The sequence below is a fragment of the Trachurus japonicus genome, chromosome 15 (assembly GCF_045865225.1).
Source record: "Trachurus japonicus isolate A0001 chromosome 15, Traja_1.0".
Lineage (NCBI taxonomy): Eukaryota > Metazoa > Chordata > Actinopteri > Carangiformes > Carangidae > Trachurus > Trachurus japonicus.
Genome location: NC_140921.1, coordinates 3,935,794 through 3,959,216, shown reverse-complemented (window position 1 = coordinate 3,959,216; position 23,423 = coordinate 3,935,794). Strand labels below are relative to the sequence as shown.

At 41.5% G+C, this 23,423-nt stretch overlaps 1 protein-coding gene and 1 long non-coding RNA gene across 2 annotated transcripts in view; one reads left to right on the top strand and one right to left on the bottom strand.

Moving 5' to 3' along the window:
• The window catches only part of LOC146973073 (uncharacterized), a 430,259-nt gene that overhangs the window by 295,270 nt on the left and 111,566 nt on the right, over window positions 1–23,423 (bottom strand). The window lies entirely within an intron of this gene.
• The window catches only part of cdh5 (cadherin 5), a 50,003-nt gene that overhangs the window by 10,484 nt on the left and 16,096 nt on the right, over window positions 1–23,423 (top strand). Inside the window, exons 2-11 of the mRNA XM_085799328.1 lie at window positions 5,122–5,358; window positions 7,365–7,644; window positions 8,797–8,919; window positions 9,965–10,132; window positions 10,216–10,397; window positions 14,701–14,805; window positions 15,533–15,675; window positions 16,778–16,911; window positions 18,630–18,739; window positions 20,391–20,493. Coding sequence (XP_085655454.1) covers window positions 5,125–5,358; window positions 7,365–7,644; window positions 8,797–8,919; window positions 9,965–10,132; window positions 10,216–10,397; window positions 14,701–14,805; window positions 15,533–15,675; window positions 16,778–16,911; window positions 18,630–18,739; window positions 20,391–20,493 — 1,582 coding nt within the window. The 5' untranslated portion in view covers window positions 5,122–5,124. The remainder of the gene's footprint in view (window positions 1–5,121; window positions 5,359–7,364; window positions 7,645–8,796; window positions 8,920–9,964; window positions 10,133–10,215; window positions 10,398–14,700; window positions 14,806–15,532; window positions 15,676–16,777; window positions 16,912–18,629; window positions 18,740–20,390; window positions 20,494–23,423) is intronic.

Here is a 23,423-nt window from a genome sequence, read left to right as displayed (position 1 = left end):
AGATTTATGCATTGAAACTATTGGTTAATCACTAATCAGAGAGAAATTAGGGACTCGATCGCTCCTTGACTGTTTCTTAAACTCATAAACAGCTGGAATCAGTGACAAACTGATCAACAGATATATCAATAATCATTGATCGATGACAGTAGAATAAAATGAGAGAGATTTAGGAGGTTGAATAATCCCTCATTGGTGTCAAATTTAAATTCCCATGTGCTGCTTGTGTTCATTACAGCAGCTCATGGGGACGGGGTTCATACAAGTACAATAATGAAACAAACGATGCACTTCCCTTTAATTAATTTACACGACACAAAGACAAAAACACAAAACACAAAAGAGGAGGAGAAAAACTGGAAAAAGCCAAACAAACAAACCAAAAATTAAAAAAACAAAGGGACATGAAGCCCAAACACTCTTTGTTGGAGCTGATTTGTGTTTGGAGCCGTGTGAAGAGGTCACAAGAGGTCAACACAATACCAGATTAGGCCATTAGAGTTGGGGGGGAAGTGGAGGGGGGTGAAGGGGTGAGGAGTGGGGGGGGGAGACTTTGTGGTGGGATAATCCCCTCATCATAATCTCTCTCCCTCTCTTTCTATTCTCCCTCCCTGCTGCTAATGGCTGCAAGACAATAAGACGCTCTAATCTGTCCGGTGGGAGCGCAGCGCGGCGCACTGAGGCTAAAATGTTTTGAAGATTATTTCCCTGGCATTTCTGCTTTATTAGATAGAGCCGGTGGGAGAGGGAGGGGGAACAGGGGGGGGGGCAGGGGGGGCTCAAGTTTACTGGCAGGGGCAGTGGCAGGGCCGCTGGTGTTCATGGACATTTTTTTTTTTAAAGCTGATGTAAGACGGTGAAACGTCGTCCAACTGGCGATCAATCAATCGGTCGATCAAAAACCTAATATAAATCATAATAACAATCAAGTTTGGTTCAAGCAGATTTGGTTCAAGATGGTTTTGAATGTTTGTTAGTTCAACATGATTGATTAATGTTGATTATAGTAATAATGATACTCCTGAGATCGCATGACGCAGCCTTCGAAGTCAGCTGGGTTTCTTCGTCTTCTCTCTGGTTTGGTCCCAGTCTGAGTGGAATTTAGTGACTTTAGAAAAGGTAGAACAGCCCTTTATTTAACAGCTTTACAGTGAAATATCTTATAAATCTACAACATGGAGTGGCTCACATTACTGTATAACACAGTCTGAATCTGTCACTGCTTTTAAATCACATCTTAATGAAACCCAGGACTTCGCTTTTGGTTATAAAAGAGTCTCATATTAGTGGATGAATATGATATGATATGTGGATGAATCTACATTTCCCACACTTGTTAATGGATCCATTTTCGATAAATATATCCTCCGACTTTCGTTCTTGATTAATGAAAACATTCTTGGCAAATGCTTTCGCTTCCGTCTTGCGCTGGTCCAATAATTCCACAGTACGCGTGGAGGCTCATGGGAAATGTAGTGCGAACACTTCACTTTCCGAAACTCCTAGTCCCTTTAAAATTGTTCAAAAAAAGTGTTTGAATTTGGTTTTGTAATCGCACTGTAATGGCGCATTTTTACTGTGTTATTGCTGTTTTCCTGTTTGTTTGTTTTTATCTCTCTGTCAAGCAGTTTCTGAAGAAAAGTGCTGGATAATTTAGAATTACTTACAGATGCACGATAACTCTTTTTTTCCATCGATAACCAATAACATTTTTTAAAAGTATATATTTTGGGCTTTTTAGTCGAAAGAGAGAGACAGGAAATGGGGAGGCAGAGAGGAGAGACATGGAGGAAAGGGCTGCCCGATGCGGGATTCGAACTGGACTGTAGCCTCGACGTGGGGCGGCAGCTCTACCAAACACTGATAACATTTTTAAAAGTTTGTTTACACACCTGAGGTTAAGAAAGGCTTCGATGTAGTGAGTCAAGATGGATTTAATATTATCGCTCTGCCTCTGAATTAACAAAATAACATAACAGACGTCACTACTGTTGTAATCACAGTTATGACTCTTCAAAAATCAACATTTATTAGGCTATTGTTTAAAATCAACTCGGACAGACTAGGGATGAACAAAATCAAGGCAACGTTGACTAATTATTATAACTGGCTCCAGTAATCGGCCAAAAAATGTCATTATTGGACTCATCTGTGTATTTTGGTCGATAGTTATTGGCCAATATCGGGCCGATAATTATCTGTACCAATAGTTATCATGCATCCCTAGAATTACTATTATTAATATCAATCATGTTCCCACTGACTTTGGTTTTTCTTGACTTTAATTGACGCCTGGTGTCCGTTGTGTCGATAGTTTGGCTCCATCATCAGCTCTACGTTTCAATTTGTTAAATTATTTAGCTTCTTTTCTCTAAAATCCAGTTGAAAATGGAAAGCAACACTAAAACCACGGTGCAGGTCCAGGTGAGAGGAAACTTGACAGTTTGAAGGCTGGTGGCCTTGAGTCGTCAACACGCTGCAACTAAAGAAATTGAAATGCAAAGGAACAAACGTGGGACACTTCAGAGTGACGAACCTGCTGGGACTCGTTGTTCAGTAATATTTTACTACTTTGTTGTGATTTGAATGAATAAATGAATGAACTTGCAGCTTGCTTGCAAAGTGTTTTTGTTTTATTTAGAAGTTGCACTGCGTTGACCTTCAGGGCCACCGTATGAAAACCTTTAACAGTAACAAAGTTGGATTTTGCAGCTCAAAATATAGTTCGTTCAAATCTAGTTTTTTAATAGTAAATGCAGTTCAATCAGTTCCATTTAGAAACTACTGTTTGTGCGTCCTCGTTGTGGCAAATGGAGCTTTGATATACAGTATCAGGGTATCCGTGGGGTCTTGAAAAGTATTAAAAGGTGATAAATCAATTTTGGAAAAATTAAGACCCTTAAAAAGTATTAAAAAGTCTTTTCACGACTTTATAAAGTCTTAAATTTTGAAGGTATTTTTTCTGAATTAGCTGTCCATGAGTTTGAGTCCTAAAAAACATTGTAAAAGTGTGTGAATTTATTCATTTTATTAAAAACCAAAGATGAACCGGTACATAAAAAAGAAAAGAGGATTGTTGTTTTTGTTTTTTGAGAGTGGAGCAATGTTTTTTTGATAAACTTTGCCTTTGATTTATTATCCTAGCCTATGTTGAATTGTGTTGTATCACAGTGATCTATAATAGTCTTTATCACAAACTAAATTAAACTTAAAAGTGTCACTGATGTAAATGGTTACAGCTTGAAGTGGCGGTGAGGTGTTAAAAAATATTGAGAAGGTCTTGAAAAAGTCTAAAAAAAAAAGGTATTAAAATTAACTTCAAGATTCCTGTATATAGCCTGAGTATAACCACCATCATCTGTCGGCGTGTCATCATGTTTGACTTTAAAATGAAAACGTTCTTCCTCTCATTGTCCTGAATCCAAGAGCTCTCTCTGTCCCTCTTTCTCTCTCTTCGATTCGACGTGCTGCATTAAAGCAAAAAACACTGATCAGAAAATTCATAAATGTCAAACCCCGGTCCCTTTACAGTTAAAGTGGCCTTTTTCCTGTGTGTGTGTGTGTGATAAAGACGAACATCCTCCGTGGTTTTAATGTCAGCTCCTCTCCTCCAGCTCCTCTGGGTCAGGACCTTAAAGAAAAAATGGGTCACGGGTCTTGTGTTTAATAGATCCCTGTACGACCACGGCCGCGATACGCTCTCAGCCTTTTGAGAGTCCCGTGGTGATGATGGAGAGGAGGTGGATGGGGTGGGTGGGAGGGGATTGGGGGTGGGGGCGCTAAGTGTTTCATTGGGGTCCCCGGCTGAAATGAAAAGGTTTTAAGAGCCCTGGTGTTAAACGATAGCCGGGGAGCGGCGAGGGGCCGGCGGCGAGTCCTTGGCCTTCGCTCTGAGTCTCACCCTGGCACAGCGTCGCCGTCTGTCCGCGGCTGATAAGTGGGTTTTAATGTGATCTCCTCTCTCCCTCTCTAATTTCCTCCTTCCTCTTCCTCCTCTTCCTCCTCTTCCTTTCCTCAGACGACGGCTCGGCTCCCCTTGTCCCCTTTAGTCGCATAAAACCAGTACGGGTGTGTGGACACAACCACCTAGTATATTGTTGTCAGCACCTCATCAACGCTGGTGTCTCTTATTTGTGGCCGCTGACGGCGCCACACGGGCTTTGCCTTACAAATATGTTTATTAAAGCAGAAGTAAGCGATATTTTTGTGTTAATATAAGTCTTAAATAGTTATATCTTCCGACAGCAATCACTTACATAGAGTGTTTGGACCGAAACACGGGTCTGTCAGTCCCTCTTCTCTGCTCTGAGCCCAGGAGAAAACTTTTCTCGTATCCTACAAGTTTTATCCAATGAGGAGAGAGAACGGCATAAAGGGCTGTGTGTGCAGCCAAGGAACACCGTGAATGTGGTGACGTAGGGACGAGGACTGTTATGGTGCGTTCAAGGAAACTCGTAACTCGTGTTTTTCCGACCTGTGAAGTCGTACCAGTTCAATCTGGTACGAGTTCACGGGTCAGAAGTTACGAGTGGCCGTTATAGTGACTTTCACAGGTAAAACAGGTCGGAAAAACACGAGTGTGTTGCCTGGAACGCTACAAAGTCGTAAGTCATGACTTGAAGCTGTAATTTACGGTTTCAAAAGCCTGCCTGGAACGCAGCATTAGCCAAAACGACCGGATCGCTTACTTCTGCTTTAATAGGAAACTGATCACATAAAGAAATTGACAGTCAACAATTATGTTTCCATGTTTTTTACATAAGTAAAAAGTAATCCCTAACAAAAAAGACTAATGACAAAAACTGTATAACAAGTAACATCAACAAAGCAGATAAAACAAAACAGACAGGACACAAAAAAAAAAGGGCAGTACCGTGAGTACCCCCACCCCACCCCACCCCTGTCTTCGTCTTTAGCAGCTGAGATCGCTGTACAGTCACCATAGGAACGCACTTGTAGAGAAAAACATTCAATAGAAGGATGAAGTGATTTCAGATGGAAAATATATTTTCTTGGAGATGGAGTTGATGTGAGATTTGAATGATAGCTGCGAGTCGATATTTGAATTCCTAAACTTTTTTGCTAATGCTCTTCCTCCTCTTCCTCCTCTTCCTTCCTCAGACGATGGCTCGGCTCCAGCTCTGGACCTCGGGGCTCGCGGCCTTCTCCTTCTCCGTCGTTCTGCTGGCAGCCTCGGCGGCGGCGGTGATGGTGGTTGAGGTTGAGGCCGGACTCGACAACAACATCGTGAGGAAGGAGTCGTATCCCGTCCTGTCCCGGCAGAAGAGAGAGTGGCTCTGGAACTCGCTCTACGTGCTGGAGGAGAAAGACTTCCCCGTCCCAGAAAAGATCGGTCAAGTAAGCGAGTGAACGCCGAGGTTTCGACCTGTGGGATCCTCGTTTGGATTCTGCTCCACTTCCCGGGGCCGAGCCGCCGCAGTTTAGTCTCAAAGCGTTTGATAATCTTCCCGTCTGGTGGAGGAAAAAAGGGTATTTCTGTTGCTGCCGTTCAGTTTGATCGTGTGGCGGGAGCAGAATCTGGGGCAGCGACTTGTTGAAAACAACTCCTCTGTGAATGTGTGAATGATTTTTTATCCAGATCCCTCAGATCACTCAGATGACTTCTGCCCAATTCCAATTCTATTTTTCATCCCTAGCCCTACCCCTACCCCTACCCCTACCCCTAGCCCTACCCCTAGCCCTAGCCCTTAACCCTTGCCCTTGAAACGGAGCTACAAGGAGTAGGGTTGAAAGTCAACCCCTACGAACTGGGACACCACTTCAACAATCACATACGTCATCAGTCGTCTCTGCTGGCTTTCACATAAGCAGACGTGACGAGCTTTTGCCACAAATCCTCTATTCAAAACCACGTTAACTTAATAAAATAGAATAAAATTTAATGAAGACTGATCGGTTCATTGTAAAACATTTATTTATTGATGTAAATGTGGTGGTTTCTGTACGTATAGGCTACAGAGCCCCCAGGCAGCGCTGCTCCTGTGTCCAAAACACATGAAGCTTCACTTTTAATTCTAACAAATTAATGCGACTGCCACAATTGTTACATTTTATCAATGGGACCAGCATTCAGTGGCGCCGCCAGGATTCAATTTCAATGTACGCACAGAAACGGCAAACACAACAAATGGGGAGGGGGGGGGGCTGTATCATGCCACGTAGCAATGGGACTCATCGCTCATTATTAATAAATAATAGCCAACTGCACAACTGAAAATATTCTAGCGACCCCGCAGTAATGTTCTTGTTCTGATGTTTAAGTTGTGTGATTTCTGACTGACTGTCAATGTGCACGGGGGTACAGGGGTTAGGGTATGGTTGGATGAGAAACTGAGGGGCCGGGGTGAGTAAGACAGAGTCCTGTGTGTAGGTGAGTGAATGAAACCTTCATTCACCTTCATTATCGCTGCTCTGCTGCGTGTTTGTGATCGTGGGTTATCTGTTTTTTTTTTTAAATGCTTGGAAAAGGCTCATCTGTCTTTTTGACATTTCTATACTGGACCGGGCGTAATCATCACAGAGCGGTAGTGTAAATAGGCGCCAGAAATCAAAAAGTGACAGATGAAATGACGTAAATGACAATCACTGGCTTTTACGTTAGGCTTCAGTGATTGGTTTAATAATCAATGAACTCAGCACGTTTAGCCTGTTACAAACAACAAGCGTCTTTATCACACCCCCTCAAGATAAACAAAATTGCTTTTTTTCCCCCACCTATGAAAAAAATTGTACGCACAGTGCGTACAGGATTCCGGCTGGCGGCGCCACTGCCAGCATTTATCTCCTAAAAAGAATGTAACTACGCGGCGGTAAACCTTTAAAAACCTGTGGGTCAGTTAATTAGCGATCCCGGGATTACGTCGGGAGGTTGGCCGGCTGACGAGCTCTCCGGACGGGGTGGTGTCTCCGTGACGAGCCGTTGATCTGCTCCACAGGTGGAGCTTCACTTCTCCGAAAAACATCGGAGCAAACGTCTAAACAGCCGTCATTTGGATAAACCGACCGCACATTGGGGATCTAAACAGCTACTTTCTCGCATGAAAAAATATTAAAACTTAACAAAATGACGTAAAAACAGCGCTACAGTGAGAAATTAAACAGCTGCCGGTTGCCGCAAGATGCATTCTGGGAAACTTGCCATAGCCCTCGGTCCGTAGTGTGCCCCTGAAAAATCTCCGTTTCGAGGGCGAGATAGCCAGACCACTTCCCCCTAACCCTCGTCTGAACCAGAATCGGGACACCCCTACCACTTCACGTGAACGCGCAAAACAAAGGGTTAGGGCCAAGGGCTAGGACCAAGGGGAGAATCGCAATTCACCCTTCCTCTTTCCTTCCTTTAATAGCTGAAGTCCAGCAAAGAGGCGAGGGGGAAGAAGACGTTCACGATCGAGGGCGAAGGGGCGAACGGCATCTTCATCGTGAACGACCTGGGAGACCTGTTCATCACCAGGAAACTGGACCGGGAGACGAAGAGCGAGTACCACATGACGGCCAAGATGTACGACGGCAACATGCTGATGGAGCAACCCGGGGCGTTCATAGTGGTGGTGAACGACATCAACGACAACCTGCCCGTTTTCTCAGAGCCGTACAGCGCAAACATCACGGAGAGGTCGCGCATAGGTGAGTGAGGTCACAGATGTTCCTTCATAGTTTTGATGTCGTCTGTATAAATCTACGATGTAGAAAGTGATAAAAATTAAGAAGAACCATTGAATGAGAAGCTGTGTCCAAACTTTTGACTGGTGTTGTACATAGTGTATACAACACATACACACAAATACGTACACACACTGTACGCAATGTCAATGGATGTGGTATCTACAGCAGAACGCATACAGGTGCATCTCAATAATTAAGCAACATCACACGAGAGGGAGTGCTGATATACAGTATCAGCACGACCTCGAGTGTGATATTGCTTTTATACAACAGTGCTACGAGCACATTTTAGAACAGTAATAAACTACAAGAGATTATGATTTGTTTGTTTATTTAATCATTTATTTGGCTCCGCCAACAGAAATAGTTCTGCAACTGGAAGGGAGACAAGGCTGTTGCCAGGCAACACATAAACATTTCATACTAGCTTGCTACTAGCTACAAGCTTTTCCACCGAGCTGCTTCCAGTGCTGGTTCTGGTTCTGAGCCCGTGTCTGATCAGCACCGGAGCAACAGGACCAGCGTGAAGACAGACAGAGACGTTATCGATACCGTATTACATTTGTTTACCCGCTGTGTAATCATTATAAACACAGTTGAAGCTAAGTAGCTGAGCTACGTGGCTAACAACAGCTAACCCTAATATCAAAACAATCGCCGTCAAAACGTAGTTGCCCCGCGGCGATTTTTTTCCCAGCCGGGTTTAGTAGAGATTTATCTCCAATTAGACGGACCAGGTCCAGGTTTTAATTTTCAGGTTTCTAACTGTAGTAGCAGCAGAGAGATGGGGCAGCTCCTGTATGGGGAGCCTGGCTCTGACTTAGCTCCTGTAGCTGAACAGCGGAGTGATAACGTCCGTAAAAAGTCGCAGTGCTGTTATACTGTATATCAGCACTCATGGAACGTCTCTTGTCCAATCAAATTGCTCGGTTGGGACCGGTCGGAACTAACTGTTGTATAAATTGGAATATCATGGAAATATCATTATTTCAGTAATTCAATTCAAAAAGTGAAACTAATACATTATATATATTATATACACTACTGTGTTCAAGTGTGAACCAGAATCACCTGGTTATGTGCTGTTGCTGATCCAAACGTTTCAATTTTCAGGAACCAAAGTGATTACGGTGAAGGCGTTCGATGCCGACGACCCCACCACTCCTAACGCCGACCTCAGGTACTCTCTGAGGCTGGAGGGTGAGACATCCGTCTTTGAGATCGCCGACAGAACGGGTGAGTTTCTGCATCTTCGTCCCTCGTTCTCCTTAACTCATTGAGTGCCGCGCTCCTTTCCAAAGTTTTAGTCAAGTGTACCGGCAATTTAGACCATTTTTGACGATATTTGTAGAGCCACAGTGTATTCTATATTATTGCCACCAACACATACTGTGGCTCATTTGAAAGGTGAAACTTTCTGCTTCAAATGACCACAAACCGTTTGTTTCTACGTGCCTCTGTTCCTGAGAAAAGTCAAGCTAAACATGGCTGGGTTTCACCAAAATCTTTTTTTCTAGAAAAGGAGATAGAGCGTCTTTTATGAAAGGTGCGCTGTTTGTGCCTGTCGCTCTTCTGACACTCGCATTTCTGGATCAAAGGGCTCGTATAAGATAAATATATACAACAATTGTTGTTCTATTCACAAATCCACCATCAGGGGCGGGGGGGCGCCACTAAACAACAATAACACAGACGCACCGTGCCGTGTCACAGCCTCTCACCGCGGAACGTGAGGGTCTGTCGGCCACAGCGGCTCGGGAACACCGGTCCCACCGGTGGTCGCCGTCCTTCTGTGGTACGGATCGGTGGTGCCGGTCTGCTTTGACCGAGGGATCATCACATTTTACCGCGGTAGGACCTTGGGGAGGACACGGTGTTGCTTGAGATGAAAACCGGGCGGGACTGTCGGCTGAGAGCTTCCTGTTCGGCTCCGAGCTGCTGCAGCCTCGCGGGTGGGAGCGGAGCAGCTGCTGCATCCACATGCAGAACTCCGTTTGCAGAAGCTGAGTTATGATAAAAACTTCCAGATCATGAGCTGTCATGTGACTTTGATCGTCATCTATTTCAGTTCTGCTCGTCGTAGAGTCCCCAAATTTACACATAAGGTGTGTTAAAGTGTCTATTTTCATAATAAATAAAAAAAGCAAAAAACGAGAAATCTCGTTTTTGGCACTCAACGCATGGGAACGAAAAACGAGAAATTACGTGGTTGGCACTCAGTGAGTTAATTTACGATATGAACTGTGAGAAGGAAAGCTGCTAACCTTCCTCGCTGTCTCAGGTGAAATCACCTTCAAGCGCGGCGAACTGGACCGGGAGACCCAGGGGCATTATGTGGTGGTGGTTCAAGCTAAAGACATGGCGGACATGCCTACCGGCGCCACGGCCACGGCCACCGTCACCATCAACATCGAAGACGTCAATGACAACCCGGTGTCTTTCTCTCAACGTAAGAAGTAAAAGAAAAAAAAGAAAATACTTCATATTCCTTTAGGTTTATTTCTTTTTTAACTTTTAAACGTCTCTCTGCAGACCGGTACGAACTGCAGGTCAGAGAGGACATGAAGCTGAACGAGGAGATGGGAACTCTGCAGCTGGAGGACAAAGACGAGAAGCAGAACAAAAGGCCCACGTTCATCATCCCGCAGGAATACCGCCAGATGTTCGATGTCGTGTTGGACAACGACAGCAACGGGGTACTCAAACTCAAAAAGGTAAGACCTCTGGTTTTTAAAAAGAAAACAAATCAGCCATGTTTTACCGCACACAGAGGCTTATTTTTTATTTAAACAGCCGCCATATAGGACTAATCGCCTTGTTGTCTACTTCCGGGTAGAAAACCAGCATTCGAACAATAGTGACGGACGAGAGTTTCGCTATATTTATCTAATTTTTCATGTTACTATATCGCCGTTTAGACTAATCTGATGTTTGTTAAGTCTATAAAACCAATGATTGGACAAACATTACTATTTACGTGTGCACATTTTAGTCATGGTTTAGAGAGATTAGCCGGGCTAACGGTTAGCTACCTGTTAAACTTTAATAACTCAGTGACTCAATAAACGGTCCATGAAAATATATTTTCTCCAGCGGACATCTGAGTTACAACATGACTGAGCTAACTGGAGTAGTTTCATGTCGTGTCCAACAACGGGAGGGTTTTAACAGCTGACGTCCTGGTGTTAGCTTAGCTACCGCCGTTAGCTTAGCTACCGTCAACTGTCCCTGTCAGCTGAACCACTGATGCTTTCTAGACACTGTGATTCCCCCAAACTGATTAAATACAACACATAGCAACACAAAACACACACACAGAAATAGTAATGTTTCTTCAATCATTTCAGATTTGTCTAAACGGTGATAGGGCGTGAAAAATATGATATATATGGCTAAACTCTCGTTCGTTACTATTGATCTCATTCAAATTACGTGCTGGTTTTCTACCCGGAAGTAGAATGTAAACAACAAGGCGAGTCGGTCTATTAGCAGAACATTTTCTGTTCAATGTTAACACACCAACCACAAGAAAACAAGTGAATCATTTATCACTTATTATTTATTACTATTTGCCTTTTTTGCTAGCATGTTGCTAACTATAGTCTCCACATGTTCTCCTTCGGGTCAGTGTAAATCTGATGGTAACTTTCTGAGACCAGATTAGCATCATTGGATTAATAAATTACGTAATCCACCAGATTTAAAGTCTAAAAAGCAATTTACACATGTCTGTTATTAAAAGGTTTAGGCAACTCAAACAGAACAGTGTCGGTTGAGTCTCAAACACACATTGCAAACCTGTAACCGCTGGTAACTAGCTTGATTCGCGGCTAATGGCTAAAATGTTAGCATTGACAGCTAGCATGAAGAAAACATCAACTATGGAGGGAAAGTGTGACATTTGACAACAAAACAGGCGAAAAGTAACGTAACTTACCAGGTCTGTGCAACACAGTGAAGAAAGATGAGATCAATAATGCTAATTTTGTTAGCATTGTTGTTGCTAAATACAACATAAACTTTCCTGCGGTCAAATATATATTTAAACTAGTCTTTTAACAATTATTTAGGTTTTAGCTCAGACAGCGGAGGAAATAACTGTTCAACACATCAATATTTTATTAAATGCAACACTTCCATTGTAAAATTTCAACCAGACACTGGTATGAACTCAATAAAACCACCCAACTAAAGAATTCATATCACTCCAGTCCATAAAAAAAATATTGTGATTATTAATTAATACCAATGTTTCTCTCCACACCGAAAAAAAAAAAAGGTTTTTGTTTTTTGTTAAATGTTTGTGTAAATGAAGCAGTTACGGAGTGCACACCTCATGTTCAATAAGCCAAGATTTATAAATATCCAGTAGTAAAAAGAGCAGAGGGATTATGGGTAAATGTCAATTCTAATGGAGTCACATTTTCAAAGGTGTTTTTTATTTATTTTTTTGTTCTTTTTCTTTTCTCTCGCTCTGTCCGCATGGCTGTGAGTTACATCAGAAAATAAAAAATTACAGTGTCCAGTGTGAGATTGTTAGAATATTTTTTTGATGCATTTTTATTCTTCGAGCAGCAGCAGCAGCAGCAGCAGCTCCTGGTTGGGGAAGATATTGGCAGTTGTAGTAATTTCAGCAGGTTTGTTGCTCTTCACGATAAAGTATTTAGGACGTCAGAGAGCTGGGGATGTGTTGCTGTAATGAAACCAGCTCTGAACGGTAATAGCTCTTACCCACGCTGACCTGCTATCGAATCGCAGCACAATCTTCCTCCTCTCTCCTCTCTCCTCTTCCACCGTGTGTTTACACGACGTGCACGGTGAATGAATAAAGCCGGCTATCGGCCGCGCTGACTGGGGCTGAGCTCTTATTCCTCCTCGCTTAAGCTGTTTACACATGCCTTTGATACCCAGTGTCTGAGTATCCGTGTTTTTGCCGTGAATAATCCAGTTAACAGAATATTCCTGTGCGCCGGTGTGTGTGTGTGTGTACCTGTGGTGGCCCCATTCACAGATAAAACAGTCCAACCAGGAGAGAGAAGAGAAAAAAAACATGGAGCTCAACACCGCGGCTATTTCTAATACACAGGCAGGGGAAACCATAATCCCAGCAGGAGCGTGACAGTAAGCGCCGACAGGAAAGAATTAAAGTAGAGGAAGTAAAGTGAAGTAAAGTAAAGCCTGCAGAAGTTCAGTTTACCTCCACCTGAGCTGCGACAAAACACAACTGTGTTTTCTACACAACTTTGATACGTCTGTTTTATAAGATGAGAAACATTTTACTGCAAAATCATCTCCAAAACTGAAAATACAGTCTTTAGTTTCTCCTCAGCAAGCAATACTAAAGACATTTTATTCTTTTATTCTACATTCTCACTTGTTTGTGCAATGCTTTTATGAATGAATGAATGAATTTATTTATTTAAAGCAGGGACAATGCACAAAAAACATTAATCCTGTAAACCAAGAAGAGATGCTTTGAGCCAGGTTATAGCAACAATTGCTAATTTCCGCCTGTAGTCCCTGGGCAGGTAAAGTGGGAACAGATACAATATTAAGATTAAGATTTATAGTTTTATATTCTTAGTTTTCTTCATATATGCTGCTGAAGCACCTGAATAAAAACTCTAATGTCAGTAAATCACCACCTTTGACAGCCGACAGATGACACACAACCTTTAATTACAGATGTTTATTATAGATATCCTTTGCATTTTCAAATATCTATTCAATTTCCTCCTCCAGGCATCAAATGTTGAAGAGCATTTACTTTGAGAATAGTCAGTATTTGTGTGAAATTCTCATTTCTGTGAAGCTAAAGACTGCAGCTTTTGTAGAATCCAAAATTCAGAGTGTTTTTTTGGTGGGAGGAGCCAAATATCGATCGAAATATAACACTTTTGCAACCATCCATTTCATAATAAAGACAGCGGGTGTCAAAGGTGCGGTGGGGTGAATTTGCCAAGTGTGAAAATTACATAGAAGACAGAAGAGGCGCAATATTGTTGAAGTCTCATTTTGTTCATAATGTTTTGTTTCATTAACTAATTAGAGTTGTTGTTATTTAAAGTTATTATGCTTTTATTTTACTGGTTTGGCCCACTTGAGATCACACAGACTAAAATAAAATGTCACTAAAATGAAAAACGTCTCTCACAAGCTGGTAAACGCAGCGATAAAGGTCTCGAGGTGTTTCCATGCTAAGCTAAAGCGTTCACCATGAGACTTTTTATTTTTTTTATTTTTTTTACCTGTGCTCTTTTTAAATCCAGACTCAGGTCGTCGTGACATTCAGAGGCTTTTCACACCTTCCGCCACCACTTCTCCTGAGCGAGAACACGTGAATGTGTGAATGCACCGAGGACGTTAAAAGTGCAAACCGCACCGCGCTCCACCGGGAGTGGAGCTGTGTGTTAGAAAACACTAATTTTACCTGCAGAGAACGGAGTTAACGAAGGTCGTAGCGAGAAGTTTAAAAAACATTTGTTAATGAGGGAAGGTGCAAAAGAGAAAAAAGTTCACGAGCGTTTTTTAAATAAGTGGTGTAAAAATAGCAGCGCAGCAGCAGCAGCAGCAGCAGACGTGGACGGTGTGAACATGAGCTGATGTTAATGAGAGCGAGAAATCATCTGAGAAAGTTTAAAACAAGTAGATAAACAACTCCCACTTCTCAGTTTAATCACTCGTTTAGCGAAATCTAAAGAAAGTTTGCTCTCTGCTCATTTTTCAAAGTCAGAAATCGACTATTTAATAAATTCAAATCCTCCAACCTTGTGAAATGAACCTTTTTAATTGGTTTTCTTTTCTGTTTGTTCTTTTTACAATATGAATATTTGTTGAAGTTGTATAAAGTTGTCTGAGACACCATGTTCCTGCTCTGCTCCAACTTGATTGCAAACAGTAAAATATAATCCTATAATTTGGATCAAAAAATATAATTCAAGCAAAAAAAAAAATCTTCTTTTGCATGAATCTTTTTGCACATATTTTTTATGTATTTCTTTGTTTTCCTCCCCACAGGCTTTGGACTACGAGACCCAGGCGAGCTACAGCTTCACCCTCGAAGTGCAAGAAAAGCTGGATCCTAAAGCGGGAAACCTTCAACCTGCCATCGGAAAGGCCTTGGTAGATCTCACACACACACACACACACACACACACAAATGCACATATCAGCTGTGTTTCAAGCTTCTTGCTGGATTTTGAGTCAGTGTGAACACAGGCTGAAGATTTTTTACTTAAATGTGCTGCAGATTCAGTCCAACAACGACACAACGTTAACGGGATAGTTCAACATTTTGGCAAATTGGCCCATTGCCATAATCCCTATAGTCATAGCAGTAGGTTCGTTACCTTTAATTGTCGGTGCAAGCTATTTTTAGCTGTGCTACGGAGGCTAATGTGATTTCTTGGTTTCCCTCATCAAACTCATCAAATACACAATCCAACAACTCCACAACTCTGGTGGACAAGTTGTGACCTGCACATTCACCACGCTATGAGATAATAACACAACGTTACCACACAGAGTTGTTTTAGAGGGAAATTCATGCAAAACCGCTGATGCGTGTTGCCTTCAGGGGCAGTTTTTCATCAAGCAGTCTCTGAATTTCCCTCTAAAACAACTCTGTCTGGTAACGTTGTGTTATTATCTCATAGCGTGGTGAATCTGCAGGTCACAACTTGTCCACCAGAGCGTTGTGGAGTTGTTGGATTGTGTATTTGATGAGTTTGATGTGGGAAACCAAGAAATCCTATTAGCCTTAGGGCCACCGTAGAGTTGGACTGAGACGTTGTTGTTCAATAAAATAAAACGTGCGTCTAAACCAAACCGTCCCCCGACACCGACACAGGTGACCATCAAGGTGCTGGATGTGGACGAGCCGCCGGCGTTCTCCAAACCGTCCTACACCTTCGACGTGGAGGAGGGGCGGCTGCCGCACAGCTTCGGAGAAGTCAAAGCCACAGATCCAGACAGAGCCAACAAGAACATGAGGTAGGAAACTCAGCAACAACAACAACAACAACAACAACACGACACAAAAACAACCACACAACATGAGTTTAACCTTCCTCTTGTGTTACGGTGTTACGGTTAAAGTTTTTAATGCATAAAAGTACCACATTAATGTGTTTATTGCATCAAGGCATTTTGAACCTCTATTTAAACAAAACCAAACCAAAATGTTTTTCTCAAAATTCCAAAACGCTCTGGTTAAAATTATGACATTTGTGTTGTTAGGGTCGGTTTCGACTCGGTTATAACAATAAGAACAATAATAAGAGTTAAAATTGAAATCATTAGTGTAAAACCAACCTTTTCATGGATAAGGAACCCTAACAACGAAAGAGAAACAAATGGGATGATGAATCATTTTTTTTTTGGTGGTTTTTTTTACCCTGATCAATGACCATGATCATTTTTGGAGAAATTATGAGATTATAATGGGTGTGTATTGCACGGAATGTTCGTGTCAGAGTGGGTGACATCATCGGTCAGTGGCAGAAGTTGTCTGAAATCGTCTGAAACTTTTCTCTTTCCACACTCCTCCCAGACACAATTTACACTCTACACACATGATTTTTTCCAAATTTGTAGACAAACTTGTTCTGTCTCTCACCATGTGGTCAAAATATCAGAGAGACTTTGAGAATTTGAATTATCAGCCTCTAAGTGCGGCCATGTCTGTTTCTGCTCCTCATTGACTCCAATACAAAGATTTTCTGAGAGAAGCAGAATGGACCCCTGTTTTAAACTCGCAAGTGTCTCCAAAATATTTACTGTAGAAACACCAAAATCACACCGAATTGTTCAGGAAGTCCTTACAGCGATGGTGGTCTGTGTTTTTTTCTGATAGGAGCTACCGTTTTGTCACAGTAAGCCTAATTACGAGACCAGTGCAGAGAGTGCCCTTTATACAGTTTATTGATGTATTTATTCACATATTTATCAATTTAATTCTAATGTATTGAAAAAAAAAACTCAGTATAAGTAAGCTTTACATTCAAACCCGGATTAACTCATGTGAAACCCAGTTTTACTTAACTCTGATTGTGCACGGTGACTCACATTGACTGACCCCTCTCTGTTGCCGTAGTTACTCCATCTCGGACCCAGACTGTCCGTTCAGCATCGACCACAACAGCGGTCGGCTCTTCACCCGGGAGCAGCTGGACCGGGAGGTGAAGCCCCGACACATGTTTCAGGTTAAAGCGCAGGAGAAACCAAGTGGTACGCACATACACACACACACACACACACACACACACACACACACACACACACTGCATGGGCTTATTAATCCTGTTTCCTTTAAACAATAGATATCTCAGATGAAAAACGAGAAGCATGTGCTTGATGTGCACACGGGGAGCAGCTCCTCTGGATTTATTGAGGGACGGGAGTGAAACACATTAACAGGGATTTTTATAGATTTAACACGTCGCCAAAAAACACCTGGTCGACCCACACGGGAGGGAGGGAAGAGAAGAGGGAGGAAGGGAGGGGAGAAGGAGAGAAGAGAGGGAGGAGGGCGAGCAGGAAAATCACATTAGTGTCTCTTTGTTCACTCGCAGTTTCCAAACCAAACTCTTGTATTTTTAGCCGAGCGCTGAATGAAACCCAAAGATCTATTTCCGTGTCTTGTCACCACCGTGTTTTAAGGAACAACAATGGTCCCTGAGCTGCAACAAGGTCCTGGATATACAGTACATGTACCGCACTAAAGATAGTTTCAAAAAACCTCCTCTTTTAGTCAGAAAAAGAAGAAGGAGAAGAAGGAGAGGAAGAGAAGAGAAACGACACGTCTTATCTAAAGATGAGCGTTCAAACGCAGCAGATCAGTGACGCAGACTGAACGTAAAAGCTGCTTTAATGTGACACAAACTGCTCATAAATAGAAATACTTTGAAAGAAAAATAGATTTGAACTGTTTCTCGTCTCGTATACGTTTTAAATAAACCGCAATGCATTGTGGGCTTTGCGGACATTTGGAAAGTTATAGTGGGGTGTCTATGGTAGAGTATCCTCGGTAGAGAGTTTTCAGTAGTTTTTCTTTTTTGTTCTGGTGAGATGGTGCAGACTTGTTGTGTGATTAGCTGCCACAATCGTTCACATGATCACAACGGCAAAAAGCTCGATGGGCTGAGATTTTTTCAGTTTCCTGCTTGGAAACAAAGCCAAGGACCTCGGGTCTCAGAGCTGAACGGAGCTGACCAAGAGGCGCTGAATGGCTCGGATAGCCGCCGTCAAAACGACCAAACCTTACCTTCTCCTCCATCACACGACACATGTTGATATGCTCACAACATTTTCACACCGGTTATTTATAATAAAAACGTGTTATGTTGTTAAATACGCAGCAATTAGTGTCCTTTCTCTTTCGCTCTGTCCTGCGGTCTCTACCGTGAGTTCCCATGGCAACGTACACTGTTGCCCTTAAGAATGGCGATTACGGCCCACAATGCATCAGGGAATCACATGACCTTTCGAGCCCTAGTCACAATAAACCATGTAAAGTGAGTTTGTTTTGCTTCAATACTTGCTCCTATCCACCTTTTTCCGAACGTCAAAAACGTTTTGCCGGTTTTGCTCTTCCGGTGGAATTTTATGTTTATGTTTCCATGGTTTCGGTAGTCGCGGTAAATGCATGGATTTTTTTTTTTTTTTTTTTTCAATGAAAATCTGTAAAGCGCATGGATCATCACAGCAGCTTTTAACAGTGGATATCACACAAACTGACATCCGTGTTAAAAGCCAGCGTTAATAGATCCATGCGTTTACCGCAACTATGACAACGACTGAAAACCATGGAAACGTAAAGGTACAATTCCACCAAACCGGCAAAACTGGCTTCCGGGTTTGACCATAGATGACGTTCAGAAACTTGTGGATAAAATAATTAATACTAATTGATTGATTGATTGCCTCGTCTTGTCTCGTCTCTGCAGGTCTGGAGTCGTTTGTCCACGTGACCGTTGTCGTCCAGGACGTTAACGACAACCAGCCCACGCTGGTGGCCGGAGAGGTTTTTGTCTGTGAGAACGACGCCGCGGGAACGGTGAGAAAAAAAACTTTATTTATTTTAATTTTTACCACTTTACATCCTCGTTTGTTCAGGTTTGTGTTGAAAACGAAGTAAAATTGGCTGTTTGACGCTCTGACTCCACCCTAATGTTAATACGGCAGCTATTATTATCTTTATTTTATGTTTTATAATGTTGAATGAACTGATTCAATTAAACACAAATACCAATACAGTTTCTAGTGTTAATTCACTGCAGAGAACTTCACACAAAGTCCTTTTATTTAATATTTATAATAAAAAAACATTGGATAAATGTTTTATAATGAAGTTATAAACATGCATAAGGAGCTTTTCTCATTTCTGTTAATAAAAAATACTCATTATGAACTATTACATTTCCTTTAAAGACATATTTCACATTGTTATGATATTAATTTGTCGTTTACCTGTTAATTACACTGTTATAAACCAGTTATTAAACACTCTTTTAGACTTTGAAGCATTAAATCCAGTTTTCTAATCAATCACTTCATAGATTTTTATAGTAAATATGAATGGAAACCACTTACTTTTTGTTTTAAATGTAAAAAAAACAACTTCAGTCAAACTTTCATCACGATGCATACTGAGTTTTTATCCCAAGGCGCTCGCACACATGCACGAGGTGTCGGCGTGTGTGTGTCTGTGTGTGTGTGTTTTCTCCTTCACCTGCAGCAGGAAGTAGGCTACAGTAGTTTCAGTTTGCAGCAGCAGCAGCAGGAGGAGGTTTAAGGTGTGAAGATCAGAGATGTGTTGATGTGCAGCGCATGACTCAAAGTTTAAACATAAAAATGACGTCAACTATAACACTATACTACACTATAAGACTGTAGACAACTTTATATGGAACCAACATGTGAAGGAAAAGCTCTTTATACTTGTTATAACTTCATTACTAAACATTTAATGCAACATTTTGCTCATAAATACTGGATAAGAAAACTTAAAGTGTATTTTTCTCTCTAAAAATGAACAAACATGAACTCATCGTACAGAACTAATGAATAAAAAAGTTCCTCAGATCAGTAGAAACATCAAAATCAATCAGATCAATAAACACAAACACATAACGACAGGTCAGATGTGAGAATCTGTGTCTGTTGCAAAACAAATTGGCTTTTAAAGAGACATTAAAGTCAAAATAAAAGTCGGAGAGATTCATAAGATTTCCTGAGAACTTCCTGTTTTCAGAGTAAAAGTTGATTTTACTTTTTTATTATTTTTTAGAGGAGGCGACACTTGTTTTCTACTGTTTTGTCTTCATTTGCACGTTTGATATTGTCGTACCTGTGCTCGCTGACATCATTCAAGCTGTGTACATTATAGACCGAATCGCCTTGTTGTTTACATTCTACTTCCGGGTAGAAAAGCAGCACGTAATTTGAATGAGATCAATAGTAACGAACGAGAGTTTAGCTGTATATATCATATTTTTCACGCATGAATAGTAATGTTTGTCCAATCATTGGTTTTATAAACTTTACAAACATCAGATTAGTCTTAGATATAGTGGCATGAAAAATTAGATATATATAGCGAAACTCTCGTCCGTCGCTATTGTTCGAATGCTGGTTTTCTACCCGGAAGTAGTTGTAAACAACAAGGAGATTCGTCCTATATTGATGACTTTATTTCCTCCCGTCAGGTGATCGCCTTCCTGATGGCGGACGACGTGGACGAGCAGCCGGCCTCCTTCTCCTTCAGCCTCGCCTCCGAGAGCCTCAACTTCTCCATCAGAGACCACCGCAGTGAGTGGCTTCATTCATTTATTCTATACTTACCTTTCTTTTTTTTTACTTGTTGCTCTTGAACGCCGCTCGGAGGCAAAGCCCCGGCCTCAGTCTGCACTTGTTGCTATGCAACAGCTGGAACTGCATTCGGAGCACTCGGCTGCTTTGTGCCTGAAATTTTAAATTAGTATTTCAACGTCTCAAAACGAAGCGGGAGGGCGACTGGAGAGCGAGTTTGGACTCACTGATGACACACACACACACACACACACTGCTGTGGTGCCTTTCACAATAAAACTGAGGGGGTGGGCCGGAGCGAGAAGATATTGATTTGTCTAATCAGCTGAATCTGAATGAAATGAAATGAAAAATGTATTTACCAGCTTTATCTCTTGACATAAACCAGATTCACGTCCTTTTAACCGGCAAACTGGCTTCAGCCGCCGTTCTTTGTTCAGAGTTTTATTTCTGTCGGGTTCAGACACAGAGTCCACAACTCAAAGCCTGAGATTAAAGGGGACTACGAGGAGTGTTTTCACACTACATTTCCCATGATCCTCCGCGTGCACGGTGAATTTCTTGGACCGGCGCAAGACGGACGAAAATGAAAACATTTGCCAAGAATGTTTCTTATTAATCAAGAATGAAAGTCGGAGGTTGGAAGACGATCATAAACGATGCCAACTAGCGAAACTAGGAAATGCTGGACGAGTCGACCACTAAATAATAATATCAAAATAACGATAAAGACAAAACAATATATTTATCTGAAATGGGCCCATTAACAAATGGTAACGTAGATTCATCCACATTAATATGAGACTCTTTTAGAACCAAATACAAACTCCTCAGGGTCTCTTTAAAAAATGTAGAAAACTAAAACATGCGGCCCGCCACAAATAAATTACGTCCGCCACAAATAGATTTTTCGGCTTTGGGCTCGACCAACGCAGTATCGTTCAGTTCATTCATCTCCACATAGCGCTCTCTCTCCGTTATTGGCCTTCACAAACACACACAGAAGCGCGCATGCATGACAGCAGTGTGCGGTAAAAGTGAAACTCATACGATCCGGTCGCCCGCCACAGTGTCCTTGCAAACCTGTGGGAAACACTGAGTTATAACAATAATAATAATCTAATCAAATATGCAAAAATGCTCTAATAGAGTCGGCATGCGACATTTTCCATCTTTGCTGTGCAGTAGATTTGTTCTAAATTAAATAAAATCCTGTCCCATATTGACGCCTATAACAGGGTATCCGCGGGGTCTTGAAAAGAATTAAAAGGTGATAAATCAATTTTGGGAAAATTAAGACCCTTAAAAAGTATTAAAAAGTCTTTTCACGACTTTATAAAGTCTTACATTTTGAAGGTATTTTTTTCTGAATTAGCTGTCCAAGAGTTTGAGTCCTAAAAAACATTGTAAAAGTGTGTGAATTTATTCATTTTATTAAAAAACTAAGATGAACTGGTACATAAAAAAGAAAAGAAGATTGTTGTTTTTGTTTTTTGAGAGTGGAGCAATGTTTTTTTGATAAACTTTGCCTTTGATTTATTATCCCAGCCTATTTTGAATTATGTTATATCATAGTGGTCTATAGTCTTTATCACAAACTAAAACTGTTCAGTTAAAAGTGTCACTGTTGTGATGTAAATGGTTACAGCTTGAAGTGGCGGTGAGGTGTTAAAAAATATTGAGAAGGTCTTGAAAAAGTCTTAAAAAGGTATTAAAATTAACTTTAAGATTCCTGTATATACCCTGTATAAGCAAATAAAAGCCCAGGCTGCTATTGGACAGTTTATGGTATTTAGTTTTAGTCTGATTGTGCTGAAAACCGTCGGCCATGTTGGTTTGAGTTTGACTTTACTCGGTGTGTGACATCAGATCTTCACACTTCACTCTTTTGATTTCTTTTCTGCTTTGAGACCATTTCTGTAAAAAAAAAAAAAAAAAAAAAAAAATTCAAAGCGGCATCGACGTCGACAGAAAAAATGTAGATGTGAATGTAGAAGTTGAGAAACGTCGGCTCAGATAAACAGACTGTGACACGGCGGAGCGTCTGCTTTGATCCAGACGTTGATATTTTAGGTGTTAGAGGAGGAGGTTGGCGCCGCGTTACGTCAGATTTTCTGAAGCTTATTTTGGGCGTTTTTTCTTTTTTTTTCTTTCTTTCTTTTTTTTCTTTTTCTCCTTCTTCTTTTTCAGCTCGGGACACAAAACGGCACAAAGTAAAACAGTTTTCCAGCGTTTTTGATCATCACATAGACTCATAATAGATGAAAAGCCTCGAGGAAAAGTGTTTCCAACTGTTCTAGTCAAATATTAAAAGTCTGAATAGATGAAAGCCCGAGGTGGTCGCATGAAAGATTCAGGTGGAGGAGAAGAGAAGAGAAGAGAAGAGAAGAGAAGAGAAGAGAAGAGAAGAGAAGAGAAGAGAAGAGACGGCTGGTTAATTCAAGTGAAATCTGAAACATATCGAGAGGAAGATAAACAGAGGGGGAGGGGTCGGCCATTTCCTCCTCCTCCTCCTCTCTCACGCCTGGAGGAGATGGAGAGAGATGGAGGGAGGGGGAGAGAGAGGGAGGGGGAGAGAGGAGGAGAGAGGAGGAAAGACAAGATGAGGCCGAGGTGGAAGGAAAAGGAAAAAGATGAAAGGAGGCGAGAGGAAGAGAGGAAGAGATGGAGATTTAGGAAGACGAGTTAAAGTTAAAGTGAGACCGTGTCAGAACGAAGGAGGAGGAAGAGAGGAGAAGAAAGAGAGGGATAGTGGGGAAGGAAGGGAGAGAGACAGCTGAGGAAAGAAAGAAAGAAAGAAAGAAAGAAAGAAAGAAAGAAAGAAAGAAAGAAAGAAAGAAAGAAGTGAGGAAAATGAATGAGTAAAATAGGAGAGGGGGATCATACATTAAGAAAAGATGGGTTAAAAAGAGAGGTAAAGGAAGAGGAGA